The sequence below is a fragment of the Columba livia genome, chromosome 19 (assembly GCF_036013475.1).
Source record: "Columba livia isolate bColLiv1 breed racing homer chromosome 19, bColLiv1.pat.W.v2, whole genome shotgun sequence".
NCBI classification, from domain to species: domain Eukaryota; kingdom Metazoa; phylum Chordata; class Aves; order Columbiformes; family Columbidae; genus Columba; species Columba livia.
The window spans coordinates 5,437,413-5,457,899 of NC_088620.1; the positions used below are offsets into that span (position 1 = coordinate 5,437,413).

Below are 20,487 nucleotides of genomic sequence, written 5' to 3' on the forward strand. Positions count from 1 at the left end.
TTTAAAACTAGGAAGACAATGGATTTGTTTATAGCCACATCTCCTTTAGAGCTCTGTAAAGGACGAGCAGCTCCCGTGTGGACATAAAATTCCTGTTCCTGTGTAAACACGTGAAAATAAAGCCTGAAATAAAGAATAAAGTCCTTGCAGAACGTGATGTGAAAGTAGGATGATGATGATGCTACTCTGCACCTTTAAAAGGTCCTACAGACCTGGTCCAGGTAATACCTTTTTTCTTCCTCCTCAAATACCTTTGATTACTGAAACGACCCATTTTGAAGACCCAACTGAAATGAATGTTCCCATATGTGACCCCAGAGAACAACACTTACCTGGGCAGCCCGAGGAGAAGCGGAACACAAGCAGTGCCGCCCTTCAAAAGTGGATGCATGAGCAGCACCACACAGAAACACCTGCAGAAGGCAAATACACCCCCAAACCAAACCAAACCGAACCACCCAAGTTAATTCAATTCAAAAAAATACACCACTTACACAAAAATAAATAAGAAAGGCAGCACAAAAAGTGATAAACTTCTTCAATGAAAGGCCGCCTTTAATTTTTATATGTCAGGAAAGCACGTGGACCAGGATTTCTATCCCTTAACATGTTCCCCATGAAGTAAAGATTTAGGAATGGGGAGAAAACTCAATTTCCTGCGGTTATAATATGCCTGTTTTCAGATAGCAATTATGATTATATCCCATTAATTTCAACAGGCTCTTCAAGGCTGACACTCTCCCTGGCATCGCAAGAAGAAAAACAGCATCCAAATATTATTTGCAAAGAAGGAGCAAATATTTACTGCAGAAGTTCAGTTCATTGCGGAAGACTGCTACGAGGTAGCATGAGTGATTTACTGCTTTCATTATTCGAGTTAAATAAATCTCCTCCTTTCCACGCTGTTGAATGTAGAGCTGTGCTGGCAGAGTGGATTACATTTGATCTATGTACCATGACAAGCACTGAAAATTGTGGGCTTCATTGCTGCGTTCACCCACTCCTTCCTGAGCAGCAGAAGAGAGTGTCAATACACGGAACAGCCTTTGCTCTGTTCCTGCAGCGTAAGAAAGCACAAAGCTGCTCTGGAGATGGAATACACAGTCTGACACCGTGAAAACCAAGAGAAATTCCTTTTAACTCCTTCAACTAACATTCAGGGTGTGGCATGAGACAGAAATTTTCCTATTCATGAACATTTGCGTATATCAGAGTTGATGACAGGCACGCATTAATGCTTATTTTTTAAGCGCGTGGATGAAATCGTTAATTGCTGTGGAAGCAAACAGCCTATCTGATTGAGTCTGGTTTCTGTATCATGTGAAAAAGAAAGTATTTAAATATACTGTAATAGCTTCAGAAGAAGGAGAAGAGTGTTCTGTGTTGCTCAGCAGACGGGCAGCTCTGATATCAACCCACAGTCCTCACCCGAGGCTTCTCTCCCATCGTTTGGGAGTCTGGTAGGTAGGCTACAAGAACCTGGACAATGTTTAAGAGATTCTGCTCCTTACTGGGATTTTCTGTTATCACTGTATCAGTGTCTGCCACCCAAACACAATCAAAACACCGTGGAAACAGAAAAAAAATCTGGAAAATGAAACCCAAGAGTTTGCTCAGAGGACAAGGAGTCGCGTTTATTTTATAGCCTGCTTAATCTACAGACTTGTCTTCAGTAGAACAGGGAGGACTCCCCATGCAAACAAATCCCTGAAGTTTACTTGTTGTAACTTTAGGATTTTGTGTCTAGAAGAGCAATCCTTGTTTTATACCACCATTCTAGTGCCAGAGGTGTCACCACAACTGCCACCTAAATCACAAACCAAAGGCTTGAGTTTCTAGTGAGGACATTTAGAAACAAAACCCACAATAATGAAGGAAAGTTTTATTTGACTTGGAATGCCCACATCCTAGGATTAAAGGTATTAAAAAAAAATAGCCGCAAAGAAAAAGAAAGAAGCAAAACAAGAACAGATTTTTTTACACCTGTATGAAATCAAGAAAAAACAGGCACAAGTTTACATTCATTAGTTTCAGATATGGCAGAGGAATGTTCTACTGGAGAGGGGTAAATAAAATCCTGCTTTCCCACCTCCTCCTATGAGACAGCACAAGTCATGCTCCTCAAAGCCACACTGATCTCATAGATACAACAAGGCAGATTTTTCCTCACATTTTTTTAACATATTTGTGCTTTAAAGATCATAAAGACCCTCCTAGAGCCATGTGGTATAGTCTCTACATACATACTAAAGCACTGAGTATGTACTTTAACCACTGGTGAAGCTTGTTACAACCTCCACGTAAAAACTGAAAGTCATGCATATTTGAAATTTCTGTTTAAGCATCGGAAACTATTGGAGGATTTTATTTCATAGCTGCTAAGCCACTTTAAATCCCCATCAGTGCTAAAATCTCGCAAGTGTCAGCCCAGAATGATTTAACCCCTTGAGAATAAGGGTTCATTATAAAAAAAAAGGCAATTATCTCTAGAGACTCTACCTGAATGTGTATTTCATCTGCTACTACTACTACTGAAGAATTTCCTTTGCTAAATGCAATATGCTGGGGAAAAAAGGATTTTCTAGCGGTCTTGTAGGAAGCCAGAGGACAGGCAGTTGTTCCATCGTAACCTGTTACTCTAAAATAGATGAGTACAAGGTGGTGGCTGTTTGCACCAAGCCCAGCTCTGGATGGGATGGGTGGCAGCAGCCTCAGTCCCTGCTCGATGCCGCATCCACATGTTTAACATCCTCCCCAGCAAAGAGAAAATGAGTTTGTCTCACACACCCTTGGCTTGTGCACGAGTGAGTGTTGGTGGGCGGAGGGGAGAACTCAGCCTTGGAGAAGCTGCGGATGCTCTCCAGAAGATCCCTCTTTCCCTTCGCCCCGTTCGCAATAACGGCTAACAAAATCGTAAAGCTGCAATGAAACTGGGTTTCTTCCATTGGATTGATTAAGAATTTACAATTTCTCAGCTTAAAAAGCCGCAATGCATGTTAGTGTTTGATTCACAGGGACCCTGTTTGAGTGTCATCTCCCACCAGGATGCGAAAACCGTACACAAAGCAGACAGGCTGTCCCAAGCACTGAGGCCAAAATACACTCAAAGTAGTAAATAAATACACATAAAACAACTCTAAAAATCTAAAATTAACAGCACTGATTGTTCAGAATTACAATCCATCTTATTACATTAATCTTCACATTTTAGCATCTTTTTAACCACTATACAAAGCTGCTGAAGTTACTCTTTAAACCAGCCATACAACAGCACAAAGCACTATATTTTTTTTTCTTTTTTTTTTTTTTTTTTTTTTTGGCAAAGTAACTTGCTTTCAGAATATAACGCACTTTCAAATCACAGTTTACACACAGCAGGTGTGTCGTGCTAATACAACATCCTCTGTTTCTTCTCTCACCACATGCCACCAGGAGCAAGACACCTCAGAGACCTTCCCTAGTTTCAATTGCTCTCTTAAATCCTTCCCATAACAGTGTATTCCACGCAGCCTCACTGGGGTCAGCTGCTCCTCACTTCTGCCTCAGCACTGACATGTTTATTGCATTAATCTGGTCTTCAGGATAAGCCACATCAGTCTGCTGTGCTTATAGAGCAGCAGATGTTACGTGCTCCGCACTTACCCTCTTGCAAGCATCTCAGGAGCATTTATCTGCTCCTTTTACATCCTCCTGTTTATTTTTTCCCTGCTTACTTCCTTCCTGCTTTTATCAGCAGAATCCACATTAGATATCTGAAGAGGAAGAAAGACAACATTTGTATTCTCCAAGCCCATGCACTGACTTTCCACTCCCATGGAAACTCCAGATTCTTCCCCCCACCTTGCAAAAATATGGCTCAGTAAGACTTGTACATGGAACAGACACAAAGGGAAAACTAATCCGTCTAGAGAAAAAACAGCAAAGCCTGTGTTTTTGTGAACAGTCCCCGTTTTCTTCTCCCTGAAGACCTCCTCGTTTGGAGGCTGGGACTTGGAGCCATATGTGGACTGAAACAGCGAGAGAGCACAGGCTGGATCGCACTGTCCCCACAGAGGACTCAGCAAACCTCTGCAAACCCCACACAAACGCCAGGCCTGCCTCAAGCCCAGCGCATTCCACTGCCGCTGCCCCAGGCCAGTACCAACTCAGCCTGAGTCCCAAAGCAGCCGGAGTTCAGGCACCGGCTGTGCAGTCATCATCACTACAAAGACACATAATACACCTGTGTGCGTTTGGTCTATACCCAAAACTACGAGATGTTTCTCAACATTTACAGCCTAAAGAGTGGTTTCCTCTCTAGCAGCTTGACCCCAGCTCTCCAGCTACCTGCACACATAACCCCTTTTCATACACTACATCCAACACCTTATTGCCTTGCACATCGTAGGAACAGGCACCACGTTATACCGGTTCTTGTGCACACCCCACACCTCCTACCCAGCCAAAACCGCTGCTGGCTCATTCTGAAATACAGCAAGGCACTTTGATGGACATTCAAGACATTGTGCATGCACAGGCAGGATGCAAATCCACCCTCTCCTCACACCAGCTTGCAAATGTGGACCTCAGCAATCTCCTAAGCAAGGGTGACCATGGCACAGAGCCCATCATCTGGCCTGCAAAGAGCAGCAACACAGAGGGAACAGACCGACTTCCTTAGAGCTTCAGAACGGTTACAAAAGTCTGCGTTTTACTTCAGTGCTTTACAGAAGTATTTCTTCCTCTCTGGGAAAGAAATCTTTGCTAGTCACATTGCATGTGTTAAAACACATCAGGTAAAAATCAGCAGTAACGTCTGTAGGAACACAGCAGAGAAAGAACGGTATGAAAAATCCCAAAGCAAACAAGTCCTCCTTGAGAAGCTAAGGGTCAAGTGGAGAATTTACCAACAATGTTCCCACTCCCACACACAATCGTAAACGTCAGGGACCATCTCCCAGAAAACGCACAGGGAAAACAGGTACATATGTTGCCCTATTCAAGAGAATTGAGCAATAATCTGGGCCCAAGCAGTTCGTGGTTTACATGACACATTAAAAAGAATAATAATAAAAAGAACAGGAAGGTGGAACAAAGAAGAAATTCAAACCATAAGCTGGCAAGTGGTCCTGGATCCATCCCAGCAAACACTACTGGCTACAAAAAGCAGAAGGTCCCACCAGGTTGCTGTGTGTTGAAATAGTCTTGCTGCCACTGCTGAGCACTGCAGGTAGTTTTATCCATCTCTGGGAGGAAAAGGTCCTTGTACAAAGCTGTTTTCCTCCCTGGACATCAGACGAGCTCCTCCAGTAACTCGTTTTCAGCAGGCAGCGTTCCATTCATCTCGGGAGAAGTCTCAGTGCCCAGATATCCCAGGAGGATCTCACTGCGCCGCCGCGACAGCTGCAAAATGTCTTCTGCCAACGACTGCACTGTTGTGTATCTCACATTGTCCAGATCAAACATGTCCTTCAGATATTGTACTATCTGGTGCTGAGAAGAAAAAAGGAAGGTTTACAGTAGTGTGACCTCCTACCTGCCAATACCAGCTGCTCGGACTGCAGCAAGCAGAGAACCCCAGAGGGAATTTTGCATGTCTACCATCCAAGCAAAGATCTGCTTTAGGCTGGGTATTACTTTTGTGGCTAAATCCCCTCATGTCTCTGAATTAGGACAGCGGAGCTCCAAGTTAAGAATGCATTGCTGATGTCCATGGTAATATCCATGCAAACATTTACTGAATGAAAACAGCCTCTCATAATATTATCTACAAGAACAAGAGGATTTAGGCTTTCAGATCAAAAATGTAACTTGTAAGAGCCCATGTACTCTTAAACAACATATTCTTTCAGCATATGCAACCATAATCTTTCCTGCTACTGATGGTATCAACTGATCTCATCACACAGTTTTGCTATAATCTACAGTAAATGGTGCTAGGAATTCTTACCAATCTGCATCTCAAAAACCAGTGATTTTTAGAAGGCTTTTGTACAGAGCCAAGTTTCTTAATGCCACATCAGTCACCAAAAGCACACATCTGCAGCTTTAAGCCAGAAGACAGCAGATTACATACAGAAAATCCATCTTACCTTGAAGAAACTGCAGACTTCAGATAGCTGCTGCTTGGGCCCCAGAAAACCAAAGGCTAGAACAGGACTGACATGCTCCGATACGGAGTAGAAATGAGAGATAAAGCCATCTGGTACCTGCCACAGGAAAGGGAAGAGCCGGTCATTTTGGTTCTCAGACAGAATTAGCAGCTTGTTCCCCATCAACTACCAAATTCGATGCCAGAAAGCACCGTGCAGCAGTAACTTTAGCTAAGAGCTACTTAGGAACACCTCTTCCTGCAGAATTACATTTATCTTTCAGATCCCTTGAAGGATGACTAGAGCTTCCTATCCTCATGTTTCTAAACTACTGTTTCAGAAGGAAAATAAATAGAAGAAAATGGAAGGCAGCCATCAGGCAGTCTTTACAGACTATTTATAATCTCCCGACCAAGCTAGGAAAGCGCATGCGAATATCCAAGACAGAGCTCCCAACGCTCTCATTTCTCTTTGTCCCATTTCACAAGGGAAACCCAGTTGTACCAGCTGGTTGTGGGACAGGAGTTGAAAACTCGCCAGAGGCCACAGACCCTGTGGCAGCACTGGGGTTGTGAAGTGGCGGCTTCCTGTGCCCCAGGTCCGTGAACTCATCTGCTGTGGTATTTTACAAAGCCACAGATTTCAGGGAAATGCGGCAAGTAGCAGCTGTCAGCACTCAGCGCTGGGAAACCGAGAAGCCCACAGGGAAACTACAATTCGCCTTGTTGCGCCGTCTCTGTGACCACTCCTATGCTACTGTGAGCAGGGAGAGGGAATACCAGACAGGCAATGTTGCCATTTGAATCCTCACATTAAGAAAAAGGGAGAATAAACTCAGACTGATTCAATAAAACGCCAGCCTAGCACTGGAGCAATGACGGCCGGACCCCAGAGCTCTAAAGCATCACAAAGAATGCGATTCAGCTCAGTCTTGTAACGCTCAGATTTGTATTTTGTCAAGATCTAGCTGTTATCTTTTCAGCTTCAAATATGTTAGATTCTTCCCTTTTTAATTAATTTTGCTTACCATCAAAAGCCTCCTTTTTGCTTTCAGAACTGACCAGCAGGCGGTTGCTAGAGCCTACGATTAATGACGAGAGACCATCCGTTAACAGGATTACTTTAAAAAACAAACAAACAAACAAACACAAAAACCAGTTCACCAACACATTGCCATCACAATATCTAAGCAGTGGCCCTTTTGCGCCAATAACTCTAAAATGACTGACAAAACTAAGTGAACTGGAAGCAGATTTGGACATTCCAGACCCGTTGCAGACAAGCCAAAGTGTTTTTGAAGATTGCTAATACGATCCAACATCGTTGCCAACCACCCCAGCAAGCAGACTGTGGGCAGACAGCTGTTAAAAGGTGCCTCCCAACCACCCTCTTCTCAGTCTATGAAACCAATCAGTCTTAAATGCTAAAGCGCTGTTCTTTGAGCCTCCATGTCTGCTGAGGTACCACCAGAATGAATGGCCAGGTGCAAAAAAAAACCAACTCCACACGTTTTTCCCTACATTTTGATCCTCTTATTCTCACTCTTGAAAATACGCACTGCCATCTTTTAACACCTCCATGGCATCGCTGATAAAGGCCGCTAGAGAAATAAGTCTATTGAAGCTAACCAGCTGCTTTCAAAATAAGGAAAGCTTTCTTGTAAACCATTTACATGTACCAAAAGATTGTTGTTTAGAACTTCAGGAAAGCATGGTATTTCTACAGAGAAAATTCAGCTCGGCCAGGACAGCAGAGGTTAAACTCCTTCCGAGCGTCAGCACCGAGATCTCAGGCTCGGCACAAGGGCTCCCACTGAACGTACCGTCTCCTTGAAGCTGTCGGAGAGCCAGCGGTTGCGCAGCACGGCCAGCACGGAGGATGGGGGGTTCTCCAGGTCCTCAAAAGCATCCATGAGGATGAAGTCCAGCACAATATCAAAGAAACTCATGCACACCACCTGTCAGAGAGCAGAACAGTCTGAGAAGGGAACAGCTTTACTCTTTCGCTTTGAAGTGACACAACGTAATGAGCTGAAGTTGGTCACCAAGGCACGAGGACTGAGCTGTGTACGCTCAGTTCCTGGCCAAGAGACTTATTAATCCTGCATCCAGGAAAAGCCCAGTCAAAAGGCAAACAAATCTTACAGACCTACAGGCAGTAGCTTGTGCCCTCTAGAAGAAGTTGGGGGGTTGGGTTTTGTGTGCTTGTTCATTTTTATTGGTTTTGTTTTTAGCCATAGTAGTGCTGATGGCAAGATTTGCCATGAAGTTTAAACACCCCAACAGCCACTTTTACCCTCGCCCTCCCCAACAATACACATTTGCAAAATAATCATATTTCAGCAGCAGTTTTTTCACTCCTGGGCTGCTCCTATATGTTCGTTAACCCCCAGCTCCTCTGCAACTTTCTAGAGAGAACGTCTTTACCAACCCCTCTTCCCTCCAGCTCCTGCTGAGTGGTCGGCCAGGTCTCTTGCTTCAGTGCGTAACGCAGCATCTCCTCGTAGCTTTCCAGAAAAGCTTTGGGATTCTAGAAGAGCAGAGAAACAAAACACTTCAGAAGGTACAACAAACAGTTGTGGGCACATTTTACCAGAGTTTGACTGCTCTAGACTAGACTGGACTAGGTGATCTTTTGAGGTCTCTTCGAATCCCAAACATACTGTGATACTGTGATACTGTGCTCTGTTTTGAGCTAGCATCAATGCATCAAATAGTCACAGGCATACAGATGAATTTTCTCCTTCCAAGACACTGGAAAAATCTCTAGGTTGGGATGGAGGAATGAGGTTCTCTGTGCTCACAAGATGCAGCTGAGTTGTTACATAAACATCCTACCTTTTGAGCTTTTGTCATCAGTCCTATCACCATTTGTTTCCCAACCTCCCCAAAAAACAGTTGATTGCTTTCATCCTCCAGCAGCTCCTGTAAAGGGAACACAAGAAGTCTCCGGTGAACGCCTACGCCCACATGAATTCTGACTTCGAAGAAAAAAGGACAGGATGCAAAGTGGTGCAGTGCTGCATACATCACTATCATTAACCTTTAATAAGCTGGAGTCCAGAAAACAAAACTGCTCTCTTCAGGAAGTTTAAAATTAGGCTGAAAGACTGGAAGCAGCAACAACAGAGGTGCAGGAGCCACAGAGTGGTGGGGGGGACAGGCACAAAAGCTGCTGTTCGGACTCTAAACACACATTGTCAGGATGTGGGTCACAGTACGGAGAAGAAAACCTTACCCTCCCACTTCAGATGTTTGACTCCAGCCCAGTGAAAAGCACTTAAATGGGGGCAGCAGCTCCTGGACAGCTTTGAAATTACCCGACTTTCACTTCCCAGAACTAATCCAGCATTACTGACCACGAAACCCCCGCTCAAGCTGGGCACGGGGCCCAGGGGATCCTCCCCCTCTCCTAATCAAATCAATCGGGACGGGATTACAGAGTCCAGCGAGGGGAGCTTGAGCTGCTGCTGCAGTTATTTGCTCTGGAGGCACAAAGACTTTACCCCTGCGCAGGCAGAAGAGAACGTGCTACTGGCAGCAACGTGCAGGAACCCGGGAGCCTCGAGCCATTCTCACCTGGAAGGCCTGCCTGACGCAATGCAGCTTCGCGAGGAAATCCTGGTCGCTGTAGCAGCCCAGGAGCTCTGTCCTAGAGGGGAAGGGCAAGGATTGTATAAGTTTTTGTTCTCCTGATGTCTGTGCTCCTAAAAACTATGCTCCTCTCAAAAAAGAATTCCCAGTCTGTGCCTAGGAGAAAGTAACAACTGCATTCCCTTCACACAGCTTCCTGGGGACACCAGCACCTCTGCAAAGGCTGTTACAGCACAGGATGATGCCAGCTACACAGAACAGCCACACTCCTTATTTCCCGGGACAACGACCCTTTCTTAACATGTCCCGAAATCTGGGGCAAGTGCCCTGGGAAGTTGAAAGCAGTGGGAAGGGTGTTAAGGGTTTCCACCCCAAGGGTTTATTCTGCTTATAGGGCAGCTCAAAGGGCAAATAATGTGTGCATGCTGCTCAAAGGAGCTTCGACACAAGGACCCACAACTCCAGCTGGTGCTTCACCTCAGCGTCCGGCACGCAACTTTCCCTTCTTTCACTAACTGCAGAGCTTCTTCGTATGCTGCTGCTGGCTTAGAGAGGTGGAATGGCATCTCCTCAAACTGGAGAGAGTCAAAGAGCTGTAGGGGTGGCAAGAGGCATGGGAAGAACAAAATGGTCTCGTCAAATATTTGCAAATACTCACAAATCGCATACAAGCATGACGGGCCCTCTTTAGCTGGCCAACTTTTGTCAGCCCTGATTATTTCACGCTAAGGTATTTCTTTTCCCGCAAGTTTCAGAGCTGTTTCAGCTCAGACACAGCTCAATATCCCTTAAAATTCACTCAACCAAGCCACACTACATTAGATTTACAGTACTTTCCTAGCTGTTATGGCATATTATCTACAGTAGACAGGAAAATGACATGGAAATGCAGGTTGACAAGGGCTGCGCCACGCCCCTAATGAAACAGCTTTTCCTAATATCCACCATGAACCTCCCAAATTGGGGCTGGTGCTCCATGTCATATCATCTTCCTTTGCCAAGATGTGTTTGGCTCCCCTGCCTTTGCGGTTCCCTTCCAAGCAGCTGGACTGCTACACACAGCTGGAACTTGTCACCTCTGCTGCAGAGAAGAAGGAATCCTCAGAAATTGAGCTGTCTTCATCATCCGTCCGAAGCCGCAACGACCCGTCCGTCAGCGGAAGCATTAAAGCCTTCTCTGGAGGAGAGGAAGTGTTGGCGTTTATGGACTCTTAGCCAATGTGCTCTCCCTCCCAGCCCAAAACCAGCACCTTGTCACCTCTTCATTGCCTAGCTTACAGAAAAGACGTAAAATCAGAAAAGAAACTGGCCTTCTAATGCATTTCTAAGGCAGGTGCCGTACCCAGATCCAGCAGCATGCTGTCCGACGGCAGCGAAGACCCAAACTCCTCCTGGAGGTGGTAGGCTCGGTGCAAGAGGGACTCCAGCTTCTCGGCGAACTCCCTTTTCTGGGACTCCTCCTTGAACACACAGAAATGCCGCCCTTAGCCAGCTGGGCAGAGACGGACTGACAGCACAAATGTGGAAGGAAATTTTCAGTAATATGGGATTTAAATCCTACAATGCAGCTAATAGTGCAAGGGGAGGAAAGCTTCTACACAGCCTATTCAAAACCTCTGGCTTTTTAGCTCTACAACTTTTGTTTTCCTGTTGAAAAAGGAAGAAAGAACTTAGGAACTTTAACCTGCCATCCAGAAAAACAGGTATTTTAATGAGTTGGAGATAACTCAATTCTCCTGGTTTGTGACTTTAGCCTAATTTCAAGAAGGAATCACATCAGAAAACCTGTGTTGAATACAACACAGTATCCAGAACTGGATAACAGAGTCAGAGTCCTTGGATTAAGGTGCCAGGCATAAGCAAAGGTTACTTTAAGCAGTACAGGATGATTAAAATAAGGAAGGAAAAAATAAGACTTACATAGCATCTTGCGTTCATGCCCCTGTGTCTGCATGAATATCTCACCCAGAAGACAGAAGCATTAACAAGAAGCATAAAATCTATTTGGATAATGAATCAACTGGTTTTAAGTCAGTTTTAGAAATACTCTAAGACTCTTGAAGGAGAGACAAACAATATTTATCCAAGTCAAATCTGGATTCTCTTATCTGCCACAGAAAATAAATATCCCACACACTTACTATGCCAGGCCCTGTTTATAAGAGGCCAGGAACACATTTTACCAGTGAGAACTCCTGCAGAGTTGGGAGTTCAGCTCCTTTGAAAATCCCCAGCTACAGCTGCTCTCTTTAGTTTTTTGATTGTCACCGAGCCTTCCAGTCTGATCTCCTCTTATCAGAGGCCTTCCTTGCACAGTCCTCAAGTCCAAGCCAACAAGGTGTTATCCTAAAACACTTGTTTCTATAGCTGTAGGCAGAACGAGTTACGCGTCTCCCTGCCCCACCTGCTCAGTGGGCACGGGCATACGTAGCTCCTACCGAACTACCGTGTCACTTTACTCATTAACACAAGTGAGCCTCCACTTCTGCAGCTCCCTGGGACGTGACAGTGACCATCAAGATCTCCACTTTCGCATGTGTTAGAAAGTTACAGACACAGGGCAACGAAGATGATTAAGGGAGTGGAGCACCTCCCTTATGAAGAAAGGCTGAGGGAGCTGGGTCTCTTTAGTTTGGAGAAGAGGAGACTAAGGGGGGACCTCATTAATGTTTATAAATATATAAAGGGTGAGTGCCATGAGGATGGAGCCAGGCTCTTCTCGGTGGCAAACAATGATAGGACAAGGGGTAATGGGATCAAGCTGGAACACAAGAGGTTCCGCTTAAATTTGAGAAAAAACTTCTTCTCAGTAAGGGTGACAGAGCCTGGCCCAGGCTGCCCAGGGGGGTTGTGGAGTCTCCTTCTCTGGAGACATTCCAACCCACCTGGACATGTTCCTGTGTGACCTCACTTAGGTGTTCCTGCTCCAGCAGGGGGATTGGACTAGATGATCTTTTGAGGTCCCTTCCAATCCCAAACATACTGTGATACTGTGAACACTGCCAGGCAAAATGCTATTTTTTTCCTCTGCGGTGCCGTATTTGTTACAGCCTTTTCCTACCTCTGCTGCTGCTGGAGAACTTGCGTGACAGTGACTGACACGATGCTGGAAGGTGGGTTGTAAAGCTGGGGAATGAGGGGGCGAGACTTATTTAAAAGAAGAAATATTAAAAACACCCACTCACATTGCGTAAGGAAGCCACAGATACAGACAGCTCTTAAACAGAGTCTGGCCCAACTCTGCCCTTAATTTCCAACTCTTAACCTCCTACTTACTGCTTCCAGCGCTCAGGCTGCTCTTTCAGCATGTTCCCCAGCTGGCAAATGCAAGGGAAAAGAGGGGACCTACCTCTGGGATGTTCTCAGCCATGCTCTCCTGCTGTTTCTTGCTGTCCCAGGGCACAGGGGTGCTGGTACTGGCACTGTCCCTCTGCCTGATGGTCAGCGCCTGCTCCCACTTCTGCAGCGCCTCCTCAAACAGCTCCATGCCTGGCAACGCAACCAAATACATGCTGTGAGTGTTCCAGGCCACTCACAAACAAAGCAATACAGCACAAGTCTTTGCTCACTCAGACAATCCAGCCAAGAGGAAACCCTCACCCCAACTGATAAGGAAGAATAAATGTATTCTATTTCTTTCCCTTTTAAATATGGTTTAAGTTGGATTCAAAGTTAAGGAGAACATCCCCAAACTGGTTAAAACATCAGCCACATTACTTCCAAAATACTGTTCTCTGCACAAGGTGAGCCTGTCGCTCAAGGAACAGTATTTTGGAAGTAAATTATTCACTAAGAAAACAGAAATGTATCTTTAGGAGAAGATGGGATTTTTACAACTAGCCAGTGACTGAGTTTAAGTCGAGAATGGGAAAGAGCTTTCTGCTAGAACTCTCCATTGAGAGGTAGATGCTCTATGTCAATTTATACCCTCCTTTTGCTCTCACGGTGATAAACACCCCCCCACCAAGGGCGATGTTACCCTTGTGCTTTTTTTACCTTGAATGTAGAGGCTTTCTGCGCTGCAGTCACCAATGGCTCCAGCATCTCCCATCGCCTGGGCCTCCCACATCCCCGCTGATGCTGGCATTGGACTGGAAGAGTTGACTGCTACCATCTGCAGGAAAGGTGCAGAGAACAGCAAACACCTTTTGAGTTCTCTCCAAGGGCAGCAGTGTTGAGATCACACAAACACCACCAGTAGTTAAATCTGAATGATCAGCCATTTCCCTGCCCCGTGTTCACCATTGTGAACCCATACCCAGTATGGGTATCCCCCTGCCTGGGAAGGGAACAAGGGTTACCGGCCCCCTCCTGGCTGGGTTCACACTTAGCAGGGTGCTGAGAAGGGAGGTGAGAAGTCCTCTCCTTCTCCACCCAGCAGCTTATCTTCCCAACCAATTCACACTGAAGCTTCATTAGGAAAGGCCAAGCTGTACAATGGCGAACGCCAGGAGAGCATGGGTGGAGGCAACAGCTGGAGAAAGCTCCAAAGCAATCACTACAAAGGCACAAGGATTGTCATAGAAGGTTCACGTCAGCCCCAGCTGCCTCTGCAAAAACTGCTGGAAGGGGGGGAAGTGACCATAATACAAATAAAGGAACAGATTAGCAGCAAAAACACAGCTGAGAACTTCGGCCAGGGGGATCCCTGCTCTTTTCTTTGTAACCAAACCCTCTCCTGGGAGGCCTGAGCACTCAGATCCACATCATGAATTGGCAGCTTTCTCCAATTTCACACTAGTGCATAAATGTTTTTTAAAGTCAGACCCAATAAAGTGCTGGTTTCAAACGCTATCAATGACCAGTGTTTTCATATTAGAGAAAGACATCCAAATGTCTGGGCAGGAACAACCCCAGGTTCCAGTATAGGTTGGGAAATTACATATTAGAGAGCAGTGTAGGGGAAAGGGACCTGGGGGTCCTGGTGGACAACAGGATGACCATGAGCCAGCACTGTGCCCTTGTGGCCAGGAAGGCAAATGGCATCCTGGAGTGTATTAGAAGGGGGGTGGTTAGTAGATGGAAAGAGGTTCTCCTGCCCCTCTGCTCTGCCCTGGTGAGACCACATCTGGAATATTGTGTCCAGTTCTGGGCCCCTCAGTTCCAGAAGGACAGGGAACTGCTGGAGAGGGTCCAGCGTAGGGCAACCAAGATGATTAAGGGAGTGGAGCACCTCCCTTATGAAGAAAGGCTGAGGGAGCTGGGGCTCTTTACTTTGGAGAAGAGGAGACTAAGGGGGGACCTCGTTAATGTTTATAAATATATAAAGGGTGAGTGCCATGAGGATGGAGCCAGGCTCTTCTCGGTGGCAAACAATGATAGGACAAGGGGTAATGGAATCAAGCTGGAACACAAGAGGTTCCGCTTAAATTTGAGAAAAAACTTCTTCTCAGTGAGGGTGGCAGAGCCTGGCCCAGGCTGCCCAGGGGGGTTGTGGAGTCTCCTTCTCTAGAGACATTCAAAACCCACCTGGACATGTTCCTGTGTGACCTCACCTGGGCGTTCCTGCTCCAGCAGGGGGATTGGACTGGATGATCTTTTGAGGTCCCTTCCAATCCCAAACATACTGTGATACTGTGAAATGTGAACCTGATGCTAGAGAAAAGCTACCGTAATCATCTGACAGATGAATTCTTGCCCTGCCTCCATTGATTAATCGTGGTGGAGTGTTAATAAATCACCTTGAGATTGAAAACTGCTGATTTATTTCCTACAGGGCAGACAAGAACCCCAGGAAGGAGACGAGAACATGCAAAAACTGCCGCTGTGTGAAGGATGAGCTGTTTTCCCATCAAGTAACGTGAAAGCAGTGAGTACGGTGTCACGGACGCAACCAAGGGGGTAGGGGAACAGATCCCTCTCTGTGTGGATATCCCCACCCATGCACCAGCAGTAAAAAAAGTAATTCAGATATTTTTTTAAATCAAAAGAGAAACAGACTTCAGCAATACAAAACCCAGAGAGCATCTGTGGGAAGGGAATTAAATAAGAGTCCCTGCAGGGGGACAGAGGTCAGAGCAGGACACAGCTTGGCCCACACTGACACGTCCCATCATATCCCAGTTACCCCAGGGGAATACTGGTGCAGGGCTGCCGGGCCAGCACTGCCGCCTGCTGGAGACACACTGCGGCCAACATAGACTTTTGGCAACTTTTTTGTACTTTAACCCTACACGACAAGCGAAAATACAGCAATGCCTGCACAAACTGCAGGGTGTTGCTGGCCAAAGGGCTGATTTTTCCCTCTTGTTGCCCCAGCAGCACTAAGCAGGCGCAGAGCCCAGGCGGGTGATGCCAAGGGGTGTTTTGCAGTGAGCCGCAGTGCATGAAACTGCAGAGCTTTGCTTGTGCTGCGTGCTGCTCCAACAGCGGCATGCGAGGCTTTGAGCAACGCGGGATGTAAAACAGGTCTTGAAGCCACAAGCACTCCCCAGTCCTTCTGTGTTTGGCCTCACAAGAGGTGGGTATAAGCAGCGATGGCTTCTCCTGGCTGGTTAAGCCTGAATTACCTGCGTTTATAGGCTGCTTTTGGCTTTGGAGGAGGTAGAATGACTAGGCTGTGTTTCTTGATAGGATCTATCCAATTTTGGTAGCTAACTCAGTTTTAACAACCGAGCAAACTGTGAGCAGCCCCAGCACAGGAGCTGCTGGGCCACCCAAACCTGCACCACGGAGGGAAGAAAACAAGCTCCCCGTTGCCACCAGCCCCTGTGACAACCCAGCCTTACTCCTTGAGGGGGCAGAGAGAGCCCTGAGGAGTCACAGCCACGTCCCACACACAAGTCCCTCCTGCAGCACCTCTTTGGGCAAAGATGGGAGATTTACCACGGGGCTCTCAGCCATGTGAAAATACCAGGTTCAAGCAGGCAACTCCAGACGGTTACTGCGAGGTTAATAGCAGAACCCGCCCTAAAATTATACCATAACTTGTTCTGCTCCAAAAGTTTGGCATTACCAATTGACAAGCACAAGCCCAAGGACTTGATGATCTTGTTACAGGTATGTGCACTCACATCGCCCATTCAGCCCAGCTGATAAGGTCCTTACCGAGACGAGGCTGTGGGAGGAACTGGAATGTTTGCTGGGCTCGATGGAGGAAATCCCGCTGAGTGTGTCATTGCTCTTGCTGCCAGGACTCTGGACTCTCTTGCTGGAGTATCCTGCAGTTGGAAAGGTCACAGAAAAGCCAGGATTTTAGGCCTGGTTCATTGCAGCTGTGAATATGGAGGGGAACATCCCTCTGTCAAGTATGACTGCGGATGGGCAAAACAGCATCCAATACTTTGAAATGAGTCACAGATCTCCTGTATGCTCTGTTTTACTCTGAGACACTAAGAAACCTAGTATCAGTGGGGATCTGAGGCATGAATATTTATTCACTGCTTACAGATCACAGGAAGCAAGCAAAAGTGGAAAGTGTCAAGGAGAAACTCCTCCAGCTTCCCTCAGGCCAGGCAGAATACAGATGTTGCTTCCTTAGTTATTAAAAACGCTTAAAGACTTTCATATGTTTCATAAAACAAATGCTTAAGCCCCAAAATGCTTTTCTGTGGATCTGGGTCAGTCTTACTGTAAAAAAATCAATACAATCAGGTGAAGAAGCTGCCCGAGGCCCAGGAGCAGAGCTGGAAGGACACTCCCAACTCCCCACCCTCCCCTCTGCACCCAGGACCCCTGGGTCAGGCATCATATTTGCATCACTGACATCAATACACAACCAGGTCACCGCATGCCCCGGGCTCTCATTATCGGGGGACGCACAGAGTGACAGGTCCACAGCTGCACTACACAAATGGCTTTGCTTTCCTCTCCCCACAGCTGTCAGGAACTTCCCACTGCTCCCTGTACACTCTCTTCGCTTGCTCACAAAAGGCTTTTGGGGATTTTGTCCCTTTTTTGCAAGGCCAACCTTTCTTCACAGAGGAGACCCTCCTGGTTGGCAAAATGGGCACTGTGATCCCTCCAGGCTTAAAGCCACACTTCTCCGGAGCGATCTGCTTCTTTCGACGGCGACGACGCTTCAGCTGATGAGCTGCAAGAGCCAACGCGACTGTCCCAAGAGCTGTAGCAAACAGCACCTTACGCAGGCCTGGAGAGAGCCGCAGCTGAGAGAAGACAGACTTTAAACACAAAAGATATGAAAGAACAACAATGAAAAACCACTTCCACTACCCTTATTTGTTGTTTGTTTGCTTTTTTTAAAGCAGTCTTGAACATAAGACATTTTGGCATTCCTCCTCCCACCCATAAAACACAGCCCCTGCTACACAACTAAGACTTTGCAGTGGAGAAACTGTGGAGCATCATTTTGAGAGAACCTGGAGAACTTGGTCTCAGTCCTCATTACCAGAACATGCTGTCAAATTCATACACAGCCTGTAAGAGACGCAATCCAGGTTACCCAAATTCAGTTCTGAAACCCTGGTATGTAGCTGAGCTTTATTGCTCCAAGTGTTGCATTGCTACAAGTGGGAAATATATTGCTCTTATTTAAGATAAGTCTTTTTTTCAGCACCTTTGATGAAGAGAAAGGTTGAACCTGAGCATTCTCCTGGGGAGGGATGTGGGAAGCCCTTCTCCCCCCTCTCCAAGCCCACCCCAAGTATCTCTCTCCCACCGCCCCAAACTCTCCATGCAATTCTTACAAACCCTCAAACTACCCAAGTCCTCCAGCATCACACTGTCACACTTCTGTCCCTCACAACTACCACAGACAACCCACAAAGAGAACACCCAAGGAATACAACAGAAATTCCCTTCCCACTTGTTGTACCTGCCCGAACGTTGTGTAGACAAACACGGGGATCTCCGCCACGGTCATTGCCAAGGCCTGGATGATGGACATTCCCTCTGTCCTTCTAAATGCCATGTCTGCATGAGGATGTCGGCACCTCCGGGAGCCGCGAAGGGGAAGGGCACTTGTGGATGCTGCGTGAGCTGCTCACAAAGAAATTCAACTTTTCTGTGGCATCTGGCTCAGCGTCCTGGGGCTGCCCTTCATCCAGCGATCCTCGTCCTGCAAAAAGAGGAGAAAAATCAGCTGAGTGAACGCCTAACTTGTGCCTTCTTGTACTGCACTTCACAAACCACACACCAAGTCACTTGGAGCAGCAATGTTGCTAGAGCCAAACAGCAGATCTAAGGCATATTCTCAGCAACCACAGCAATTTTTTCGCTTGTCCTACAAACCAAAGGGGCAAATTTCCAAACTGCTCTATAGCAGAAGCACCCTTGGACTCAATAGCAGCCAGAGATTTACACATGCACCAGAAATGGCTGCATGTGGTTGGAGAGATTTTATTTGCAGTCCGCATACAAAAAAATTAGCACAAGTAACCATATGTACGCTTTCATTGTCAATACTCTGCTTTCATACAGTGCATCAAAGACCAATCAAAGGCGGTTTGCCCAGGAGGTTTCAACACTGCTTGAGCTTATGCAGAGCTTTGCTGGGAGCTGGGGAGGAGGGATGTACTTCATGTCAAGGACAGCTCCAGAAGAACGGACTGAAACCAGAGGGGGTCGTCTTTTAAACACCACAAAATTATAAACCCTTTGGCCCCGCTCCCTGCCAGGCCAACCATCACAGCAAGCTGACCCGCTCTGCACAAGGAGATGCTCTTCTTACCTGCTGTCCGGCCACGCCGGGCTCTGGCATCTCCCCACAGCAACAAGATAAACCCACGGTGGGTGTCACAGCCAAGTGGCAACCCCCCCATTCCTGGCTGACCAGAGCCTCACACCCCACAGCCCGTGGGCTGGTGCGACCCCGTGGGCTGGTGTGACACTGCGGGCTGGTGTGACCCCGTGGGCTGGTGCGACCCCGTGGGCTGGTGCGACCCCGTCCAGAAGTCACGTTTGAAATGGTCTCCGGGTCACCACAGGGACCAGGCATGGGTGACGGGCTCTCCCCACAAGGTTAAATGCAACGTTGAGGCCAGAGCGGGGATAAGGAGAGCAAAGGGCATGAAATGTTGAGCTCAGAAAACAGTCCGGGGGTTACTAGACTTGCCGGAGGGGTACAGGCAGCAAGGTGCCGGGGAAACCCCCCTGTCTGGGGCACCTCACCACAGCCCTGGGTGAGGTAGCCCGGGCACGGGGGGTTAAACCCACGGGCCTGGCAGGCCCCAGGCCGGCAGCTCCCCCCGGGAGCCCCCACACCGGCTCCGCAGCAAACCGGGTCCCTGCGAATAGGGCTCCCCGGGCCCGCTGCACCCCCGGGGCATCCCCGTCCCCCTGTACCCCCGAGGACCGCCGTACCCCTGTGTCCTGGGGTCTCTCGGGCCCTTGGCGCTTCCAGGGCATCCTCCGGGTATCCTGCACTTGTGCACCCCGTGGTACCACCCGCACCCCAGGCATCTCCAAGCCTCCCTCACTCGGTGCGTCCTCCATCTCCAGGCCCAGTTCCACCCGGGGGTCCCCGTCTCCCCCACCCCAGTGATGGTGCGGCCCGCCCGGCCCGGTCCCCGCGAGTGAGCGCGGGCGGCACCACTCACCGTAACGGGGGGGCGTGCGGCCCCGCTCGGTGCCCTCTCCCCCCGCCGCGCGCCATGGCCGCGGAAGGGCAGCGTCTCCTTCCCCCGCACCGCAGCCTACCCTGTGCGGGGCGGGGTCCACCGCGGCGGAGCAAAACCACCCCTCCCGGCACCCCTCCAGCCAATAGAAGCGCCAAGCTGCTGCCGGCCGACCAATCGGGACGCTTTCCCGGGGCTGGCTCGACGATGCGGCAGCGAGGGGAAGGGGCGGGAGGGCGGTGCGAGCGCCCATTCGATGGCAGCTGACAGCTCCCCCCGGCGCGGCTGCCCCGCTTAAAGGGGCCGCGC

At 47.8% G+C, this 20,487-nt stretch overlaps 1 protein-coding gene across 4 annotated transcripts; it reads right to left on the reverse strand.

Moving 5' to 3' along the window:
* Nucleotides 1-1,867: 1,867 nt before the first annotated feature.
* On the reverse strand, nt 1,868-20,314 carry MIGA2 (mitoguardin 2). 4 transcript variants are annotated; one of them, XM_065035834.1, is made up of 16 exons: nt 20,161-20,314; nt 18,438-18,680; nt 17,574-17,784; nt 16,712-16,824; nt 13,661-13,778; nt 13,014-13,153; nt 11,007-11,124; nt 10,741-10,841; nt 10,142-10,257; nt 9,650-9,722; nt 8,909-8,995; nt 8,502-8,600; nt 7,894-8,028; nt 7,099-7,152; nt 6,072-6,188; nt 1,868-5,472 (listed from the first exon to the last, which is right to left on the reverse strand). In XM_065035834.1, exons 2-16 carry the CDS (start codon nt 18,531-18,533, stop codon nt 5,272-5,274), a joined length of 1,779 nt encoding a protein of 592 aa, XP_064891906.1. In that variant the 5' UTR covers nt 18,534-18,680; nt 20,161-20,314; the 3' UTR covers nt 1,868-5,271. The 4 variants fall into 4 exon arrangements, with proteins under 4 accessions (XP_064891906.1, XP_064891909.1, XP_064891908.1 ...); XM_065035837.1 differs by having other exon boundaries at nt 4,669-5,472; nt 11,007-11,121; nt 17,574-17,769; nt 20,161-20,297; XM_065035836.1 differs by having other exon boundaries at nt 4,669-5,472; nt 17,574-17,769; nt 20,161-20,297.
* Between the last annotated feature and the right edge of the window lie 173 nt (nt 20,315-20,487).